Source organism: Arachis ipaensis, chromosome B9 (assembly GCF_059453495.1).
Source record: "Arachis ipaensis isolate K30076 ecotype BB chromosome B9, ASM5945349v1, whole genome shotgun sequence".
Lineage (NCBI taxonomy): Eukaryota > Viridiplantae > Streptophyta > Magnoliopsida > Fabales > Fabaceae > Arachis > Arachis ipaensis.
In genome coordinates this window covers 109,137,476-109,158,528 of record NC_142444.1, presented here as the reverse complement: position 1 = coordinate 109,158,528, position 21,053 = coordinate 109,137,476, and the positions used below count along the sequence as shown (strand labels likewise).

General features: G+C 36.3%; 2 protein-coding genes across 2 annotated transcripts; both read left to right on the top strand.

Annotated features, from left to right (window-relative positions):
- The first annotated feature begins 5,771 nt into the window (after positions 1-5,771).
- On the top strand, positions 5,772-6,445 carry LOC148545860 (uncharacterized). Its single transcript, XM_088498106.1, has 2 exons — positions 5,772-6,303; positions 6,408-6,445. Exons 1-2 carry the CDS (start codon positions 5,772-5,774, stop codon positions 6,443-6,445), a joined length of 570 nt encoding a protein of 189 aa, XP_088354232.1.
- A 9,858-nt stretch (positions 6,446-16,303) lies between these two features.
- Positions 16,304-18,415, top strand: LOC107615704 (uncharacterized). Its single transcript, XM_016317746.1, has 2 exons — positions 16,304-17,528; positions 18,012-18,415. Exons 1-2 carry the CDS (start codon positions 16,304-16,306, stop codon positions 18,413-18,415), a joined length of 1,629 nt encoding a protein of 542 aa, XP_016173232.1.
- Positions 18,416-21,053: the final 2,638 nt, after the last annotated feature.

Here is a 21,053-nt window from a genome sequence, read left to right as displayed (position 1 = left end):
TCCTGAATTACTTGCTATATATGTATATTACCTGTGTTTTACTTGTTTGTAATTAATTGTGCTTTCTACTGGCATTGAGGAGGCTCGATCGGCGGTGGTGATGGGATCGCATGGAGGTTAGGCTGGTGAAGGCTGTGGGATATCAGTGTTTTTATTAGCTAGAAACTTGTTAGGATTTAGCTAACCACTTATGGATTTTATTAAAATGTCTCTAAGTTTGAATCTTATGCTTGATGTGAAGTTCTAGGATTGCCTTTGGCATCCCAGAACCTTGTATCATATATATTGGGCATTGTTGCCATACTGAGAACTTCCTTTTTTCATAGCATATGTTGTTATTATTTTTCAAATGCAGGTCGCATCCCACCTTGGTGAGTTTGCGGGATGGTGATAGAGCGGAGGATCGCTTGTTATCTTTTGTACTTTTTGGTTATATTGATGTAGATTCTCTCACTTTTGTATAGGTATTTTGTTACCTTAGAGGCTTACTTTGAGAGTTAGGATATTGCTGTTTTATTTTAAAAACTCTGTTATGCTGGTATTAACTAGTGGACCTAAACTCCGCGAGTTGCAGCAAGTATTCTTTTGGCTATTATACTTAGATGTGTGTGTGTGTGTGTGTGTGTGTGTGTGTGTGTGTGTGTGTGTGTGTGTGTACCTTGTGATCTTGTATCTTTATGTTGTATTTATGTTCATCTCTTGTGCCTTTACACGTTTGGTTATCGTGTGAACATTTTGCACTTTTGTATCTCCGTTTTGAGCTTTATTTCTTCATCGGACTTCTAGTCTTATTACTTCCTTCTATATATATTATTGTATGAGCTTTAGAACTATCATGTCACTTTATTATCCTTTGCTTTATGGCATGAGGTAAGACTTAGGGTAATAGGGTATTACACTTACTGGTATCAGAGTGGTTCGTCCTCGTGAGCCTAAGGGATGGACCAATTGTGCTTCATTGCATACTCTGGGTTATTTTTCTATTGTGCTATTTAAGTTATCTGCTTGATATGCATAGCATGCTTGTTTGTGAGTGCCTTTTTAGGATAATTGAAGCACTAAGCTTGAGATATTGAGACTGATCACCTTGATATCAATTTTTTGGTGTAGACAGGACTCTGAATGAAAACTCACGGGTGAGGTCAGACATGTATGCGGAGAGATAATGAGGATAACCAACTCACTAACAACCATGCTAAGTCCATGACGGCAATGACCAATTTAGCTAATTCGATGCAAGCGAGTGCGACAGCGACGGCTTAAGTTATGGAGAGGTTATGTCAACAAACTATAAATGGAAATGGAAATGGGGAAGGCCAGAAACAACTTAGGAGACGCTCCGATGACTTTAGCTTCATTGTTGAAGGTGAACCCACCAACTTTCAAAGGAAAAACAAACTCTACTGAAACAGACAACTGGTTACAAGGCAGGGAGCATGCACTACAGACTCAACATGTCCCGGACAACTAATTTGTAGAGTTTAAGGCCTATCAACTAATGGAGAAAGTGCAACATTGGTGGCAAGAAGAATGCCGACTGCTGAAAAATTCAAAGGTTCAATAACTAGCAAAACAAAACAAAGTAACTACCACTAAATTCTAAGAGAATTAGGGTGCAAGAATATAAAATCAAATATCAAAACTACAATTAAACAAAGCTAAAACCTAAAACTATTGAGAAAATTTAGTAAAACCTAAGGCATTTTAGAAAGAAGTTGGAGCTTCTCTCTCTAAAATCATCATAAAACATAAGAAAAAATGTAAAAATTGTGTATGATTGTGTTTTCTTCTCTTCCCTCCTTGAGTGAGCTTCCCTTTTGGCTTCAGAATCTCCAAAATTGGGTCAAAGAAGCCCCAAAAATGGGCAACATGTGACTTTCTAAATGAGACATGCGCTCGTACTCGTGCGTACGCACCATTGTGCACATACGCACACTTGCCGAATTTTTCACTTGTGCGTACACACGGCTGTGATGTGTGTACGCACACTAACTACTTTTTCATACCTGTGCATACGCACGCATCCGAATGCTTTCCCCCTTTGATTCTCTGTGAATTCTCCCACTTTGCATGCTTTTCATCCACTTTTTCAAAGTCATCCTTGCCTATTGGTCCTGAAATTACTCACAAATATATCAAGGCATCGAATAGAATAAAAGTAGAATTAATTTGACAATTTAGACCACAAAAAGCATGTTTTCAACAATTAAGTACAATTGAGAGAGAATTCACAAAAACATGTTATTTAGGTGAATAAATACAAGTTTATGTGATGAAATTCACTCATTTCAAAGAAAACATTATCTAGGGGTGTTCATGGCCCGGTCCGGCCCGAAGACCCGGCCCGGGCTCGAAGGAATTTGGATGGCAAAGGATCTGACCCGAAGTGACCCGGGGAGGACCCGGGGAAAATTAATAAAACCAAGAAAGGATGTGAAGCCGGGACCGGGCCATGGCTCGGGTCACCCGGACCCGGCCCGGTGGCCCGGCCATATACACACAACACATAACAGTTTTCAAATTAGGGATAGGGGGCTAGGGCACATTCAGATTTCAGTCCATTCTCCATTCACTGCCTCCCTCAGAGCTCAGCGACTGAGGCTCACTCCCACACCCCCAGTTCCCAGTCCCGACTCCCCACTCCGGCACCGGCAATCCCCACTCCCCATGGCACAAGCTAATCTGGTGACTCCTGACCTAATCTTCTCTCCCCACGGGCCACTCCCAGTCTCGCAGCACGTAGCCACGCACCACGCAGACGCAGTCGCCCACTCCTCTCATTCTCGTCTCTTCTCAACCTTCCTTGTTTCACCTCAGTCACCGGCGAAGCTCTTCGTTTGACTGACGACGGTGACGACCTACGGTGCTCTCCTGCCCTGCCCCGCCGTTGCTCTGCTCTGCTATTCTTGCTCCTTCTGCTCCGCTCTCTTCTCCCGTCTTCTTCTCAGGTCTTCTTCTCAGGTAAGCAATTAATTTTATTATTTCATTAATATTCTGATTAAGAATTAGGGTTTTTGATAAATAGAATTTGTGAATTTAGGATGTGGGTGTTGAATTTCATTATTAGAACTCTGATTAAGTGTGGGTGTTGATGTGTATTTAGCTGATTTTTGTTCTGAATTGTTATTGATTACTGATGTGTTTAGTGAATAGTGATTCTGTGATTACTTGTTCTGTGTTTACTTGTTCTGTGATTCCTTGATTCTGTGATTACTTGTTCTGTGATTCTGTGATTACTTGTTCTGAATTATTAATGTTTTGTTCTTCCTATTAGTGTTTTGTTCTGATTTTGTGTATTGATTTGGATTAGAGATTTGGTTAATATAATTCCTGACTTCCTGTTAGTGTTTTATTCTTCTTATTAGTGTTTTGTTTTGATTTTGTGTATTGATTTGGATTAGGGATTTGGTTAGAGGAGTTTTCCATCAAATCAGAAAATATGAAACAGATAATATATAAATCATTATAATTAAAGTTTAGTTTAATGTAATGATAACACGATTACACGATTATAAAAAGTAGGGAAAAAGAATTATGTTTATTTCAAAATCAATAATTTTTATTGATGTGATATCGTTTGTATACAACTATTTGCACTATTTGAAAATTAAATGCTTATATTTATAATTATATATGAAAATTAAATATAAATAGGGTGGTGGGTCCATGAAGAATGCAAATTCAGCAGTAATTCTTGCCTGCAAGTGCATGCTTATCTTGCACCAGTGGAGACATGGATGCCCCATTGAATACGTCTTTGTGTATTGATTTGGATTAGGGATTTGGTTAATATAATTCCTGACTTTCTGTTAGTGTTTTGTTCTTCTTATTAGTGTTTTGTTCTGATTTTGTGTATTGATTTGGATTAGGAATTTAGGTAATATAATTTTCTGTTAGTATTTTTTCTTCCTATTATTAGTGTTTTATTCCTCCTGTTATTGGATACAAACAAAAAATGTATTGGTTGACTGAAAAATTATGTGTTTACTATGTCTTTTTGTCTTGTTTTCAAAACTTTTATATATGAATTTAATTGAATATGTCAAGTTACTATTAACCTCTAATGAAGATGCATCTGATTTTTTACCTTAAAATTAGAAGAAATTTCTAATTAAGTCTTGACTTTGTTAGTTTAGGGTACAAACAATGGGAGGAGGAGAAAATTGTGTTCCTCCACCAACCATTGAAGATGACAAAACAATAGAAATTGAAGCTGAAAATGTTGCTATTCCTACTTCTGCTATTGAAGCTGAAAATCCTGGTGCTCCTACTCCTGCTTGTAATGCACCACAAGTAGATGAAGAAAACAATGATCCAGAAGTTGTTCGTAAGGGGAAAAATCATATATTTGGCAGCATTTCACTGTACTTCCGTTGACTGAGACAAAGGGGCAGCATCAGGCTAAATGTCATCATTGCCAAAAAAAATACAGTTGTCACCCTACGAAACATGGCACAAATTCTCTAAATAAGCACTTAAAGAGTGCTCATAAGTGGATATTTACTAAAGTGGGGAAGCAGGGGACACTTCATGGTTATATGCCTAAAATTGATGAAGAGGAACTATGCAAAGCTTTTAAGGGTTATAGCTTGGAAGATTGTAAGAAGTCTGTAGCTGAGTTCGTTGTCCTTGATGAAATGCCATTTAAAGTTGTTGAGGGGATTGGGTTTCGCAAAATGTTAAATCGATTTGAGCCAAGATTTACAGTCCCATCTAGGTTGACGGTCTCAAGAGATTGCTTTCAACTTTATTTAGATGAGAAGAAAAAGCTAAAAAAATGGTTGGCAAAGTCATGTGTTCGGGTTTGCTTGACAACAGATTGTTGGACATCAAATCAGAATTATAGTTATATGAGCTTGACTGCACATTTCGTTGATGAAGAATGGAAGCTACAAAAGAGAATTATAAATTTCTGCCAGATTGAGAACCACAAGGGTGATACAGTAGGAAGAGAAATTGAGAAATGCTTGAGAGAGTGGGGAATTGAAAAAGTCTTCACAATCACAGTGGATAATGCAACTTCGAATGATGGAGCTATTACTTACCTTCAAAGGAAATTAGGTGCAAGAGGTGGGTTGGTGTGTGGAGGAAAGTATATGCATGTGAGATGTTGCGCTCATGTTCTGAATTTGATAGTGAATGAAGGAATTAAGGAGCAACAAACTTCAATTGAAAGCATCAGAAATGCTGTCAGGTATGTTAGGTCCTCTCCTCAACGGACTAAAAAATTTAAAGACTGCATTGAGGCTGAGTTGATTGAATCTAAAAGTCTTGTGTGCTTGGATGTTCCAACTAGGTGGAATTCTACCTATCCAATGTTGGAACATGCTGAGAAATTTGAAAAAGCTTTTGATAGACTTTTTGATCAAGAACCTGATTTTCTTAGATGGTTTGGAGAGGATAATGGGGAAAAAAGGAAAGTTGGTCCACCTACAGTACTTGATTGGCAACATGCTAGATTATTCATTGAGTTTTTGAGAATCTTTTATGAAATAACTTTGAGTTTCTCTTCTTCTTTGCATGTTACATCAAACAAATGTTTTCATGAAATTGTATCTATTGCTTCTCAATTAACATCTTGGAGCCAAAGTCATTCTGAATTGTTAGGGTCTATGGCATGTTCTATGAAGACTAAATATCATAAATATTGGGGACCTGTTGACAAATTTAATCCGTTGTTACTTATTGCTGTTGTATTGGATCCTCGTTATAAATTAGATTATCTCTGTTGGTGTTTGGAGGATGTTTATGACAAGGAAGTGTCTACTAGTATGACTGGTTTTGTTAAATTAACATTAGAAACTTTATATAAGTTTTATGAAAAAGAGGTTGTAGATGATAAAGGAAGGGAGGATGGTGGAAGTTCATCTAGAGATGTCTTGGATGATAATACTAAAGTCTCAACTGGTGCTAAAGGAGTTTCTGAAAATAGAGTGAATATGTGGAAAAAGCAAAAAAGAGAGAAGGCTAATGCAGATAGCAAGTCAGATGTGGAGAGATATCTGGCCGAGGATACTGTAGAAGATGAGAATTTTGATATATTGGCTTGGTGGAAAGTGAATGCTTCAAAATACAGAGTTCTTTCTCTCATAGCCCGTGACGTCTTAGGTATTCCGGTCTCAACCGTTGCTTCTGAATCATGCTTTAGCACTGGTGGACGTGTGCTTGATGTCTTCCGCAGCTCTTTGTCACCATTAATGGCTGAAGCTTTGATATGCACTCAAAGTTGGTTGTGCCCTTCGAAACAAGAAGTTGGAGATCAAGAGTTTGATCAATTTGATAGTAGTCAGAAGATTGTTGAAGGTACATTTACAATATTTTTATTATTGTGACTTAATTATTTGAATTAATAATCTCTTATATGAAAATGAATAATTTTATATATTTTGTAATTTGTATTATTGTAGGTTTTACTAATGCATCCACATCACAAGGAACAAGTTGACAACATTAATAGCAATTGATGGATGACTATTCTTCTGTGGTTAATGTTGTGTTATAAAGACTATGAGTTAAAGTTCTATGTTTACTGTTATAGTAAGAACAAGACTTTTGTGTAATCTGTAATGTTTTGTGTTATTTGTTTGTGACTTAACTATTTAGTGTTATGAAACAATATTAGTAATTTAGTATTGATTGTGGTTATGTTTTAATTTTAGATAATGGTTGGCTCTTGTTATAATTTTTTAAGTGAATTTTACTATGTGAATTGTGAAATAATGGTTGGAGATTAGGTGAATTTTATATGCTAAAGACCCGGTTTTCATCCGGTTTTTACCCGGTTTTCACCCGGCCCGAAGATGCATAGGCTTCATCGGGTCTAGGTCGGGTTAGGGTCTAAAAGTTAGACCCGGTCTATATTTCGGGCCGGGTCTGGGTCAGGCCAAACCCGGTGTGGCCCGGCCCATGAACACCCCTAACATTATCATAAAATATGAATGGGACACTCTACTGTACAGATTAGAGTGGTATAGAAAAAGAGAGTATAATTTCTTTTATAGTTATTTTTATTATTTTATTATTATTCAAAATATAGGTCCTACCTTTATTAATCTCTCTTTCATTCTATTAAAGGAAAAATCTGTAAACTTACATCTTTACCATATAACTCACCAATATGAATTCATCATTGCCATAACTCCTGATTGGCTCTAAGCCTTGAAGGAAGAAAAATAATTCTTTATATCATACTAATTCCTGGACCCATGTAAATCATCCTCCAAATAGTAATGTGATTGGATGTCATTGAGTGTTTGTTATTAAGAGACACTTGGATAGTTCTACTCCTAATTGCAAAGCCAGGCTTGTTGTCAAAGGCTTTCATCGAATAAAAGAGGTTAATTTTGATCAAATATTCAATTTGGTTACAAAGCCTAAAACCATTCATGTATAATTACAATTGCTCTCTCTAAGAAATGGTTAAGTAGATGCCAATATGATTTTATTAATTAATTCTCAATGGAGTGCTTCATGAAACTATGTTTATGCATGTTTGCGAACTAAACAAGTCCATTTATGGACTAAAACAAACCCTTAGAGCCTAGTTTATAATTTTGTCTTCACTCTTTTTAAATTTGGGTTTCATACTACTAGATCTGATCCATTTATGTTTGTTTGAATTTCTCGTAATTCTATAATTTTATCCTTGTATAAGTTGATGATATTTTTCTTATTAGTTCAAATGATTAAGAAATTTATTCTTTAATGAAACAATTATATTTGATTTTCTCACTCAATGAGCCTGGCGAGTTTAATTGTTTCTTGGCATTGAAGCTACCAAGTCTCACAAGTTCTTACATTCTTACTCAAACAAAATATATCAAGTATTTTCTTTAGAAAGCTAGCATGAATCACAACTGTTAAACTTTTGAACCGTGAAGGAGAACTTTTTTTATAAGTATATTCTTTATTGCTTCATAGTTGTCGCCTTATAATATGTCACTTTTACCAAGCCTGAGATTGCCTTTCTAGTAAATAAGGTGTCACAATACATGCATCAACCACCTATTCTCCATTGGCAATGTGTCAAAAAGATTATTCGATATTTGGCAGACACAATTAGTCATGGTATCGTATTTCACCCTTGTACTGAGTTACAAATCTTTGATTTTTAGACTCGGATTGGGGGTCTGATTTGGATTATCAAAAGTCCACATCTTATTCTTGTGTCTTCCTCGACTCCAATATTATTGCCTGGTACAGTCACAAGTAGAGGTCACTGAGTAGGTTGAGTGCTAAAGCATAATTAACAAATATTGCTCCAACAGAAACTAATATTAAATGGCTACAAAATCTTCTCTCAGAATTGCACATTCCTTGTACAACAATCTATTATGACAAGTGTTGTCCTTCTCACAACCAACCCAATTCTTCATAAGAAGACAAAGCATTTTGATCTAGATTTACATGCTGATTGAGAAAGAGTGCAACAAAAGACACTTCATGTTGTGTATGTACCAGCTTTGGATCAACTGGCAAATGCCCTTACAAAACCTTTGACTGCTACTATCTTCACAAATTATAAGGACAAACTCAGGATCTTAGCCAAAATGACCGAGTTTTGTTTGTTGAAGGGAATGTCAGGACTAATAAACAATTACAGTTACGCATTACTTAAAAGTTATAACAAAAATAAGTTATATTAGCTATATTAGCTTCCATACAGCACATGAGTAGTTGTTGGTGTTATATATATAACTCTGCTACAACACTCAACGTAACAATTCTGATAAGAGTCTAGCTAGGGAGACAATGAGGTATTTGTACAATGTGTACAATGGACTACTTATTTAGCTCAATATGAGTTAAAAATAAAAATTACCCACGAAATAATAAATTTAAAAACTCTTATTCAGTTATTTCATATCAAATTTTAAATTTCAAATTCTCCAATTTCAAATTTCAAATTTTTAAAAAATCAAGTTAGTTATTTCAAAAAAATAATCATCTAAAATCTTTCAATATTCTCTTCTTTTTCAACCGGCATCTACCCCACCTTCATCAATAATCATCCCATTTCACCATCGCTACTTGTCTTGCCACACACCACTCACCCTTAATAAAAATAACCATCCACTTAAGGATAAAAATAATCATCCGCATACCTAATGAATTGAACATCTAACATATTTTAATTATATATAACTAAACTCAATCCAATCAAAATAATCATCTACATAAAGATAAAATAACTATCCGCATACCTACTAAAATGACCATCCTAAATTGACCATTAAAATAGAAGAAGAAGATGAATAAACAGAAAAAACTATTATTGTGGTGAAACATAATTTTGAAAGACTAGTCATGACAAAAGCGGCACTGTTGTGAAGCATAGGGCTCAAATCAGGAAAGAAACTAACCATGCTTGGATCCGAAGAAGAAGAAGAGCATGGTGGTATCATCGGTGAGAAGAGGCTTGAAGGAATGGGAGAAAGTGAAGCCGGTTCGGAAGAGAGGCACGAAAACAGCAACAACAACGTTAGGCTGAGCGTCGGAGGGCGAGGTGCATCGGGTTGACCGGCGGAGGTGAGAACGGTGTCGGTAGGAGGATGCGGCGGCCTCGGTATGGCCGGAGAAATTCAGTGACGCGAGATGAGAACCGGAAAAGATGACGGTGAGTTTTGGACGTGGATTAAAAATAATCGTATATAGTGTAAATGGATTTAAATACTAATCTTAATTTTTAAATTTTAAAATTTGAAATTAAATAATTAATTAATGATCTAATTTTAATTTTACATTTTTTTTAATTCATTATACACCTTGTACATAATTAATATTGATTCCAATACTTTTCCTTCTGCTAAATACAATTCAGTTTAATCTCACTTGATTACTCTCTCTTCTAAATTTTACAAAAATACTCTTCATCTTTTGCAATTTAGTACCAGAGTGTCACGTGGATTTAAAGTTTTGAGAGATATGTAGTAAGTTTCACGAAAAAATTTTTTTGTAAAGAATTTAACTTTAATTTAGGACACTGTCAATTATTGCAGTTTTATCCGTTTATCTAATTATTTAATAATATCACATTTATAAAAATAATTACATTTTACATTAACGATATAAATGATTATCTAAAAAATGCATGTAATTAATTAACTGAATAAAATATTTTACAATATCAATGAATTAAAATTAAAAAATTAAAAATACTAATTATCTTTTAACTTTCAATCTTTAGTCTGTATTTTTTAAAAATTTATTATTATTTAATTAATTTAAATATCGATATTTATGTATTAATTATTTAAAAATTAAAAAAAATATTTATTATTTATTTTTTCTTTTTTTTAAATTAAATAAAAAATAATATTTAAAAAATATCTAATTACACTGTATTAAAATATAAGAGTTTAACACTAGCTATAATTATTTAAATTAAACTGACAAAATAGTTTTCATCATTTCATAAAAGTTCACAACAAACTTCGGAATAACGCATGAGATCATTTTGTTAAACATAAAACTGTAATTATTTAAAAAAAACAAAAAAAAATTTAAATATTACATTCATTTGTTTAAATCATCCAAGAAGTACACCAAAAAAAAAAGAAAAAGAAAATCATCAAAAGAAGTGTTAAAACTAGGATAAATCGAAACTTTTAGATCCTTTTCTATTTTCTTCTATAAATTAACTTTTCGATATTTACGTTACCTAGAATAAATTGCGATATGATCATACAATATTGTTAGTCGAAAAATGTTTTCGACTAGGATAAGCCGATTTGAAGCTTCGAAAGGAGGTTAAGGTAAGAATAAAGGTCAAAATAACACGTGTACAGATATTTATTGGAAGTTATTTTACATATATTCGATTTAGTCATTTTTGTGAATTGAATGAGAAATCAGTTGAGGAATCGAATAGGAGCTCGAAAGGAAAATCGGACAGTTATGTTGTGGCGAGAAGTTGAAGGTTTTCACCCTGTGATATATTGATGGGTAACGTTTATTAGCAAGAGAGCGAAAATGGTTACTTGAGAGTGTGCATACGAGATATCATTATGTCATTAACGATCAGTTATAGAAATAGGCTATAAATATTAAAAAGCTTGAGGAAATAAGGGTTGGAATTTTACCTCAAAAATTACTCATGCGCACTCACATCCCAGGAACTTTCTGAATCTGCTTTGAGTCAATTTTCTGTAGGGTTCCTTCCACATGTTTTTACTTTCCATTTACATTTCCTGCAAATTGTATCTTTCAAGCACACTCATGTTTCAAGCGGCATTTACTTTACTTGTTTGATTCTATTTTCCAAATCCACTTTACGTTCCAGTATTTTTAATTTTTATGCTTAAAGCCCTTTGACCCAGTCGAAGGCACCTTTACTGTTTTCTTTAAATTTCGAAGCAACCTTTTTCGATTTTAGTCAATTTACTTTTTGAATGCTTTGTCTTTACCATTTTTATTCTTTTATAAATCTTAGTTTACTTTTTATTTCGATACTCATCTAATTTAAGACACTTTGATGCACTTATAGAAAACTGGTACCAGCAAAAGAGGAGTAGGTTTCGCTCCCAAACTATTAGATATCGAACCACTATCGATTTGCTAAAAATCGACAAAACAAATTGGCACACCCGGTGGGACAATTTTAAATTGAAGTGTGTGAAATAGTTTTTGGTATCATTTGGTGTATACGGTTGAGAAGTGGAAATATCATTCACATGGTTGATGAATTATCAAATGTGAATGGTGGTTCGTCCACCAATGACAGCATACCAGTAATTGTGCAATCTGCGGACGTGACTTCACGTTCAGAAGGTGTGATTGGAAGTGAAAGTATAGCAGTTACTACCATACAAACTGGAACTATGGGATGTAATATTCGTCCACATGGTGTTTTACCACCAATCCAGCCTCCAATAACTACTGGTTGGCCCCCTTATGGCCTTCCTCCCGGTTATACTCCACCGGTGAATAGTTTTGTTCCTCCAGTTTGATTTGGGAGTGTAAATAGAGGGAATAATTCTCAAAACCCACAACAACATTCCGAGTACTCTCGTGACTATAATGTGGGCTCTACTTCGAATGCTGCTAATTCTCTGGCAGTATATCGACAACAAGTAGAGGAAAGTCATCATGACTTAGTCAATTTGTTGACTCAACAAATGACCACAATTCTAAATCCTATGATGGCTGATCACGAATCGAAATTCGAACGCCTTGCTAGACAAGTCGAACAAATTGCTCGAATCGTAGATTATGAGGAAGGTGAAAGGCGTGATGCCAGGAGGAATAATGAAGGATTCGAAAATGTGTTTCAAAATGAAACCAATATTTTAAATAGAGAAAATCCTCATATAGTTCCCCGTGGTCAAGATGCAAATGAAGTTCTAGCCAGATTACGTATTAATCATGGTGGTGAACGTTATCAAGTCACAAGAATTGTGGAGGAAGTGTTTAATCGAGTTGGTTTGAATGTTGGTTTTATGAATCGACCCTATTTTGTGTCTGCTTTCCCTCAAGTTGTTCAAATGGCTAAAGTACCAAGAGGGGTGAAAAATCCAAAGATAATCACAAAATTTGCAGGGAAAGTTGGAGAGTTAACTACTGAACATGTTGCTCGATATTTGGTTGAGATTGGGAATTTAGCCAATGATGAGAATTTGAAAATGAAGTTTTTTCCTTCTTCGTTAACGAAGAATGCGTTTACTTGGTTTTTAAATCTCATACCAAATTCGATAACGACATGGAATCAGTTAGAAACTGCTTTTCACGCTCAATTTTATCGAGAGGAATTGAATGTGGCAGTTACTGATCTAGTTGCTTTGGAGCATGAGGATGGTGAAACCATTGACAATTACATGATACGTTTCAAAAATGCTAGAAGTAGATGCTATGTTTCATTACCTGAAAGTGAAGTGGTGAAAATAGCAGTTATGGGGTTAGGATTTTATATGCGTCGAAAGTTGCTTAATTGTGCATATCCCTGATTTATCCCATTTGGCTGAAAGGGTTCATTAGGTTGAACTTATGAAGAAATAAAATGAGAAACATAGGAGTGAGCAGAAGTTAAAGAGCAAGCCTTTTACTCGAAAGGAGAAAGTTGCCTATGTGACTATGGAGTCTTCAGAGGAGGAACTCAATCTCGATACAGAGGTCGATTTGGCGGAACTTAAGAAGGGTCCTCCATATGTTTGTTCTTTACTTAAAAAGCTCCCTAGTAATGAAAAGTCAAATGATTCAAAACTGAAGAATGGGAAAATTATAGTTTTGATATTTCGAAATTTGATCAGAATTTTGATATGTTGCTTAAAGATAAACAATTAATTCTACCCGAGGGTAGAACTTTACTTTCAGTGAAAGATTTAAAAGGGAAATCTTATTGCAAATTTTACCAAGCAACTAGTCATTCAACTAATAGTTGTGTTCGTTTCAGGGACTTAATCCATGAGGCTATAATAGAGGGACGATTGAAGTTCGATGATGGAAAGAAGGAGATGAAGGTTGATGTTGATCCTTTTGATGCTGATGCTAGTTTTGTTGAACCATATTTCGGAGTGAATATGGTTGGTATGTCTTACGACTTCGATATGGCTCTGGATGATTTTGAGTCACAAGTTTGATCTGTATATCCTCGAGCAGGAGATGACCTGCTAGATTTCTTGGTACAGCAAAAGATTAAAGATCGTGACGTGTCTTTGTGTCCATGATGTAACGCTGTATTCGATGCTGAAGATATAGCAATTTTCGAGAAAGAAAGAATGAAGAAGGAGTTAGCTCATAGAGAAGAGCAAGCTTGCCAAAGGCAACCAATTCGGCGCATGGAGGGACAGAGTTCTAAGGCCCCTCAACAAAATGTGGTTACACCTTTGAGCCGATCTCAGGCTATAGGTGTCCAATGGATTCGGAATTGCCAGAAATTCCAGAATCGAGATGCTCTGTCTCAACAGAACCCACAGTGGGGACACCCGGGACCTCCTCGAAACCAATATCCCTATCTCCGTGGTCGAGCCAGAGGATACCCAAGGGGTAGAGATAGAAGAAATCTTAATCAAAACAAGAAGCCTCAAACAGATAGAAGCAAGGGGGAACGCCTTCGGTGCATTCCAGAATTGTCTTTCCTTCTGATGGAGAGACATGCCCAAAAGGAATTCCATCTCCTGCAAAGGTGGAGAAAGGCAAGGCAATAACCCATTCTTCTAGAGTTGATAAAGGCAAGGAGGTTGATTTAGATGAAGAATTCTTTGAGGAAGGAGATGATGAGATGATCGGAACCATTTCGATCATTCTGACTAAATATTTGGGAGAGTATGAAGGTGATCCAAAAGTGGACTTTGATATGAATGCTGAAGAGGTTTTTTCTTTTATTCAGTATGAAGATGAACCAGGATATTTCCGGAGGCCTACTGAAAAGCAGAAATCCCATCTCCGCCCACTCCATATCACCACTACTTTGAGTGGGATTAAAGTGAATAAAGTTTTGATAGATGGTGGAGCAGCGATAAGTCTCCTACTGGAGAGGATTCTGATGAAGGTTGGAAAGCATCCTAATGACCTGGTCCCTACCAACATTGCAGTAATGGATTTTAGTGGTTCTTTGACTCCAGCAAAATGTCTTGTTACTTTGGGAGTAAAAGTGGGATCATCCGAACAAAACACTATGTTCGTGGTGGTGCCATCGAAAGCAAGTTATAATGCTTTGTTGGGGCGAGATTGGATTCATGAGGTTAGGGCTGTACCATCCACTGTGCATCAAAGTGTCCTCCTTTGGACTGAGGATGGCAAACCTGAAATTGTTAAGGCAGATTCGAATCTTTATATTGAACAGCTACATGTTGATTTCAGAGTGTATAGCCCGAAACTGAAGCCTTTGAATATTGACAGGGCATTAAATTCTTATAATTGCGTAGGTTGTTACTTGTCTTCAGAAGGTCTGACAGTGAAGCTGCGACATCCTCAGTTGAATGTGACCCCGACTGGCTGGGATTGTTTGTCATAAGGAATCTGAGGCATTGTGTCATGGAGCGTGCTGAAGAGGTCTCAGATTATCTGGTAACTTTAAGTAATTATTTAAGTAATTTTTCTTTTGAAGAAAATAAACGTGGTTCCTCTGATGAAGTGGAATCATTTAGGGATGCAAACTTTTCTATTAGTTGTAACAACTCGATATCTTCGATCGAGTTTAGTCATGGTTTAGGTTTTCCTTCATTTAATGCAAATGATGTTATTTGTCTAACTGCTGATTTGATAGCAGAAATCCATTGTGTTGAAAATAAAGTTGTTGTTAATCCAGCAAAAGATCGAATTTGTTTTGTTTATAATGAATCTATTAATCTTTCTTTTGATTGCATATATGATTTGGAACCTTTGGGTTTCGAAAAATATTCAGTAAAAGATGAGGAACATTTTAAAGTATTTGAATCTCAAGATCCCTTGGAAGAGATTAATTTAGGGACTATTGATGACGTTCGAATCATTTATATTTGTAAAGATCTTGTCGATCCTTTCCGATCTAAACTTTTTCATCTTTTACATGAATTCAAAGATTATTTTTCTTGAGATTATCATGAGATGCCTGGTCTCAATCGTTCTCTTGTTGAACATCGATTAGCATTAAAATCGAATGCTCGACCTGTGAAGCAAACTCCTCGTCATTTTGCTCCAGAAATCAACCAAAAGATTAAGGAAGAAATAGAACGCTTGATTAAAGTGAAGTTTATTCGAACCGCACGATATGTTGAATGGGTTTCGAATATTGTTCCTGTAATGAAGAAAAATGGGATGTTAAGGGTATGCATTGATTTTCGATATTTAAATAATGCTACTCCGAAGGATGAGTACTTTATGCCCATCGCAGATATGTTAATTGATTCTACAGTAGGAAACGAAATTCTAAGTTTTATGAACGGTTATTCATGATATAACCAAATCTTTATTGCAGAAGATGACGTGTCCAAAACTGCCTTCCATTGTCCAGGGGCATTGGGCACGTATGAGTGGGTGGTGATGCCTTTTGGTTTGAAAAATGCTGGTGCAACTTATCAGCGAGCAATGAATGCTATATTCCATGAGTTCATTGGAAAATTTATGGAGGTATATATTGATGATGTTATGGTCAAATCGATTTCGGTGAATCGGCACATTGATCATTTAAGGAAAGCATTTGTCACCATGAGGAAGAAGGGATTAAAGATGAATCCTTTAAAATGTGCTTTTGGTGTATCGGCTAGAAATTTTTTAGGTTTTGTTGTTCATAAAAAGAGAATTGTAATCGACAAATGCAAAGGCCGATGCAATATTAGCATTGTTTGTGCCTAAATCGAAGAAAGAAGTGCAATCCTTTCTGGGAAAAATGAATTATCTCCAAAGATTCATTTCAAATCTTTCTGATCGAACTCGGGTGTTTGCACCTTTAGTAAAATTAAAGAATGATTCACAGTTTGAATGGACAAATGAGCATCAACAGGCATTTGATTCCATAAAAGCTTATTTGTCCAAGGCTTCAATTATAGCAAATGTTCGACCACACGAGCCTTTAAAATTGTATATTGCAGCATCTGTAAACACCATTGGGTGTATGCTAGCCCAAGATGATGAGAAAGAAAATGAATGGATGGTTTATTACCTTAGTCGAGTGTTAACTGATATCGAAACGAGGTATTCTCCAATAGAAAAGTTGTGCTTGTCCTTGTACTATGCTTGTATGAAGTTAAAGTATTATATGGTTGCCAAATCGATAAAGGTTGTAGCACAAACTGATCTCATCAAATACATGTTAAGTTTCTCAATGTTACGAGGTCGTTTAGGAAAATGGATGCTAGCTTTGACTGAATTTGATTTACAGTATGTCCCGGCCAAAGCTATAAAAGGCCAGGTCATTACAGATATTCTCGTTGATAATTCAAATCATCTGAATGACCAGGGGACAAATAAAATCGACATTGAAGTCGATTGTTGGAAGTTATATTTTGATAGATCGAAGCACAAAGATGGTGCAGGGGTTGGAATTCTTATTATCTCACCAGAAGGGGTTCCATCAGAGTTTTTGATCGAGCTGAAGTATCCTTGCTCGAATAATATGGCAGATTATGAAGCTTTAATTTTGGGTCTTGAAATATTGATCGAAAAAGGGGCTTTGGAAGTCCAAATCCTAGGCGATTCTCAGTTAGTTTTAAAGCAGTTGTCGAAGGAATTTAAATACAATAATGAGAAGTTGCAAAAATATTTAACAACGACTTGGGAGTTGTTAACTTCCTTTCGAAAAGTTTCTTTGGTTCACATTCTAAGGATTCATAATGAGATTGCTAATGAGTTAGCCCAAATTGCTTCGAGATACAAAGTCAGCCCAGAAACTTTGAAAAAATTAGCTAGTATACATCAAATTTTGGTGCCTGTGGATGAAAGGGAGGCTTTCTGTATAGATGAACGGGAGGATAATGATTGGAGAAAGCCTATTGCTGAGTATTTAAAGAATCCTAGTATTCTAGTCGATAGAAAGGTAAAATTGCGAGCAATAAATTTTGTCTTGATGGCTGATGAGTTATATAAGAAGGGAATCGATGGAAATTTGTCGAGATGTTTAAGCCAAGATGATAAAAAATATTGCTTTAGGCGAAGTCCATAAAGGGATATATGGTGCCCATAAAGCTGGGAAGAAGATGAAATGGGTGTTATATCGTAATCATGTGTATTGGCCAACTATGATCAAAGATTGTATTGAATATGCAAAGGCGTGTCAGGAGTGTCAAAAGCATGGTTCGATACAATAGATCCCAGCATCTGAGTTGCATTCGATCATAAAGCCATGGCCATTTAGGGTTTGGGCTTTGGATCTAATTGGTTTGATTCACCCTCCTTCATCGAAACATCATAAATTTATCTTGGTTGCAATTGATTATTTCACAAAGTGGGTTGAAGCAGTTCCTCTAATAGAAGTTGGTTAAAATGAAATTATTGACTTTATTGAGGAACATATAATCCATCGATTTGGGATTCCTCAAACTCTAAGAACTGATCAAGGGACTATGTTTACTGGTCAACAAATTAAAAAAATTTTGCAGCTTCGAGGAATATCAATATGGTTACCTCAACCCCTTATTATGCACAGGCTAATGGGCAAGTTGAAGCAGCAAATAAAATTCTAATAGGTTTGATTAAAAAACAAATCGGAAATAGACCTCGAACTAGGCATGAAACGTTAAGTCAGGTACTATGGGCTTATCGAAATTCACCAAGAGAATCGACGGGTACGTCGCCTTATAAATTAGTTTATGGCCATGATGTTGTGCTCCCATTGGAGATTAATTTGAATACTTTGAGGGTATCAAAACAGAATGACTTGTCAGTCGATGATTATTGGAATGCTATGTTTGATGAGTTAAATGAATTAGATTCAGAGCGGATATTGGTACTTGAAAATATGATTCGACAAAAAGAAAGTATTGCTCGAAGCTATAATCGTTGAATAAAGGAGAAGTGTTTCAGTATAGGTGAGTTGGTTTTGAAAGTTATTTTTCCAATGGAAAAGAAATCGAGAATTCTTGGCAAATGGTCCCATAATTGGGAAGGCCCATTCCAAGTGATAGGATTGTATTCGGGGAATGCATATCGAATCAAGGATATTGAATTGGGAAATATCATCAACTCGATTAATGGTAAGTACTTAAAACAATATCATTGTTTGCTAAATCAAAGCCAAAATGCATAAGTTCGAAAGAAAGGAAAACTATTACAAATACTGAAATTTAAAGAGAAGAAATATGAGGTGCCATGAGTCTTGCCAAGTCCGAGTGTAGCTTTATCCTTTCATTATTCAGAGCCGAAAGTGCCTCAGCATGCCTAAATTTTTCGTATTGGACCTTCTCAAGTTTTCTCCCACATTCTTCTTGTTTGGTCTCAATAGAAACAATTTCTTGGATGAGTTGTTGTTGTTCTTGATGGGCAGTGGCCAGAGGTGCGGCTATATCAGCTCTTCTCTTGCGAATTTTGGCAAGTTTTTCATTAATCTGGGCCAACTCTGCTTCATGTTTTATCTCTTCCTTATCATAATGAGCTTGAACCGAAATAGCCTGAGAGACTCTCAAATTGAATACTTCACGAGAAGCTCTGATTGGTTGAAGGGCTACAATATAGCCTTCTGTTTCAGTCTTGATCTTAGCTTCTTCGTTTTCGATTTCTTGAAGCTTGTTTTGGGTAGCTACGCTATTGCTAGCAATTTGCTTGAATTGACGGACTATGGCAGAATGTAGAGTAGGAGCTGAAAGTTCAAAAACAGAGTTCAAAAGATCGGACAAAAGCTTGTTGAGGGCTGTATCATTTATCTAGTTAGTAGGTGAATGGTCCAAGAGTTTAAGGAGTGATAGAAGTTGTTTTCGAGCATCAACATTTAACTCGGGTGGAGGACCAGATGTAGAAGGCCCAGGGAGTACAGGGGCAGGAATAGGTACCTTATCTTCTTGGATAGCTTGATTTAAAATGGAGATCAGGTTGGCCAAGGTGGCACTTGTAGGTGTGGTAGAAACACCTAAATTTTCAGATCCTTGACCAGGGGGAGTTTGAAATTCAACCTATTGGAGAGGACTGGAGAGCCTTTGGGGAGAAGGAAAGGTTTCTAAGACTCTGGATGGAGGAGAATCTGAAGCAGTGATTTCAGCAACTCAAGAGACAGAGTCAGAATTTGGGGCCACTTGGTATTCGGCAGAAAGCGCAGCCTAGTTGGCTAGAGAAACGGGTCCAAGGATCTGAGTCTGTATTGGAGAGTGTTGAGAAGGTTCTTTTGTTAAATCAACCACCTGTGTCCTAGTGGGAGGTGGAAAAGTGACTTAGAGAGGCTCAATAGATCCTGTAACCTGGATCAATGAATGAGATGTGGCTTGTCCCTGGTCATGTTATTGTTGTTGAGGTGGCTGATCAGGTGCTGGAGGTGAGGTGATTGATTGAGCAGCAGTAGTGGGCTAGTACATAAGGTACATAGTTATAAGTTAAGATTTATTCTAACTTAAATGGAATGTATGTAGAGATGATAATGTTACCAGAATGAGTCTTATCCTTCGAACTAGTTGAGGATCTGGATTTGAATCGATTGTATCCTCTGATTGTGAGGATGCAGCAAGGATATTCTGAATAGATGGTTCACTATCTTCAGAGGAGCTATCACTTGATGGCTGCAACTGTAACTGATGAAAGATTGAAATTAAGAACTGTTAAGTAAATATATTTTTCGAATATATTTCAGTTCGAAGTTTATGTGTATAGGTAGAGAATAGTTACCTTTCTGGAAGTTCTTGTGGGAGTCCTTCGACTCTTTCTTGGTGGTTGTCGTGAGGAGGCTGTGATGTCAGTTTTTCTTTTTTGGGTTCTTTTAGGAGAACCCTCAGCAGCAGAGGCCGTTCGAATAGCAGAATGTTTGATTTCTTCTAAGGTACGATTGTACTTGGAATAGTAAGTAGTCCACCATTCGAAGCAAGACTTGGTGATATATGAACTTCTATCATAAACGAGGAAATTAAAACGCTCTTTCTGTTGTTGATTTTTCGAGAGGCAAGCATCAAGTTCTTTTTGTGAAGTCAGAGTGATCTGGCAGAATGGCTTATTGTTTCGAGGCAGTGGAGTCAGGATGGCTTGTGAGAAGCCCAGTTGCCTGGTTATGAAATGAGGGTCGTACAGGGTCACTTTGAACTTTTCCTTTTTGTGTTGGGGCAGCCCTGTAGGAATTATTTGAACAGCCAGCAAATTCGCCCAACTTCGATTAGCAAGTTCATTTTCTTCAGTGTCATTTAGAAAGAGTAAACGCTCAAGCCATGCAGGACCACAATTTCGACGCATAAAAGGAGTGAAATTGAGGTTTTCATTTTAAAAATCTTAACAGGAATGGAAGAGAGAAATAACAGCCCAAAATCGGTCTTCGTCCGATTGTGTTTCTGGGAAATCTGGCTTAAAGTCAGCTAATCGGAAGCCTTCGATGTGTTGCAGGCTTTGTCATATATTTTTCGAAAATGGCATTAAGTCATAGTTGGAGAATCCAGAGTGGACCACCTGTACTGATCAAATAATTGTTCCGGAGGTAATTTACAAATTGACCAAGCTCTTCGAAAATATGCCCT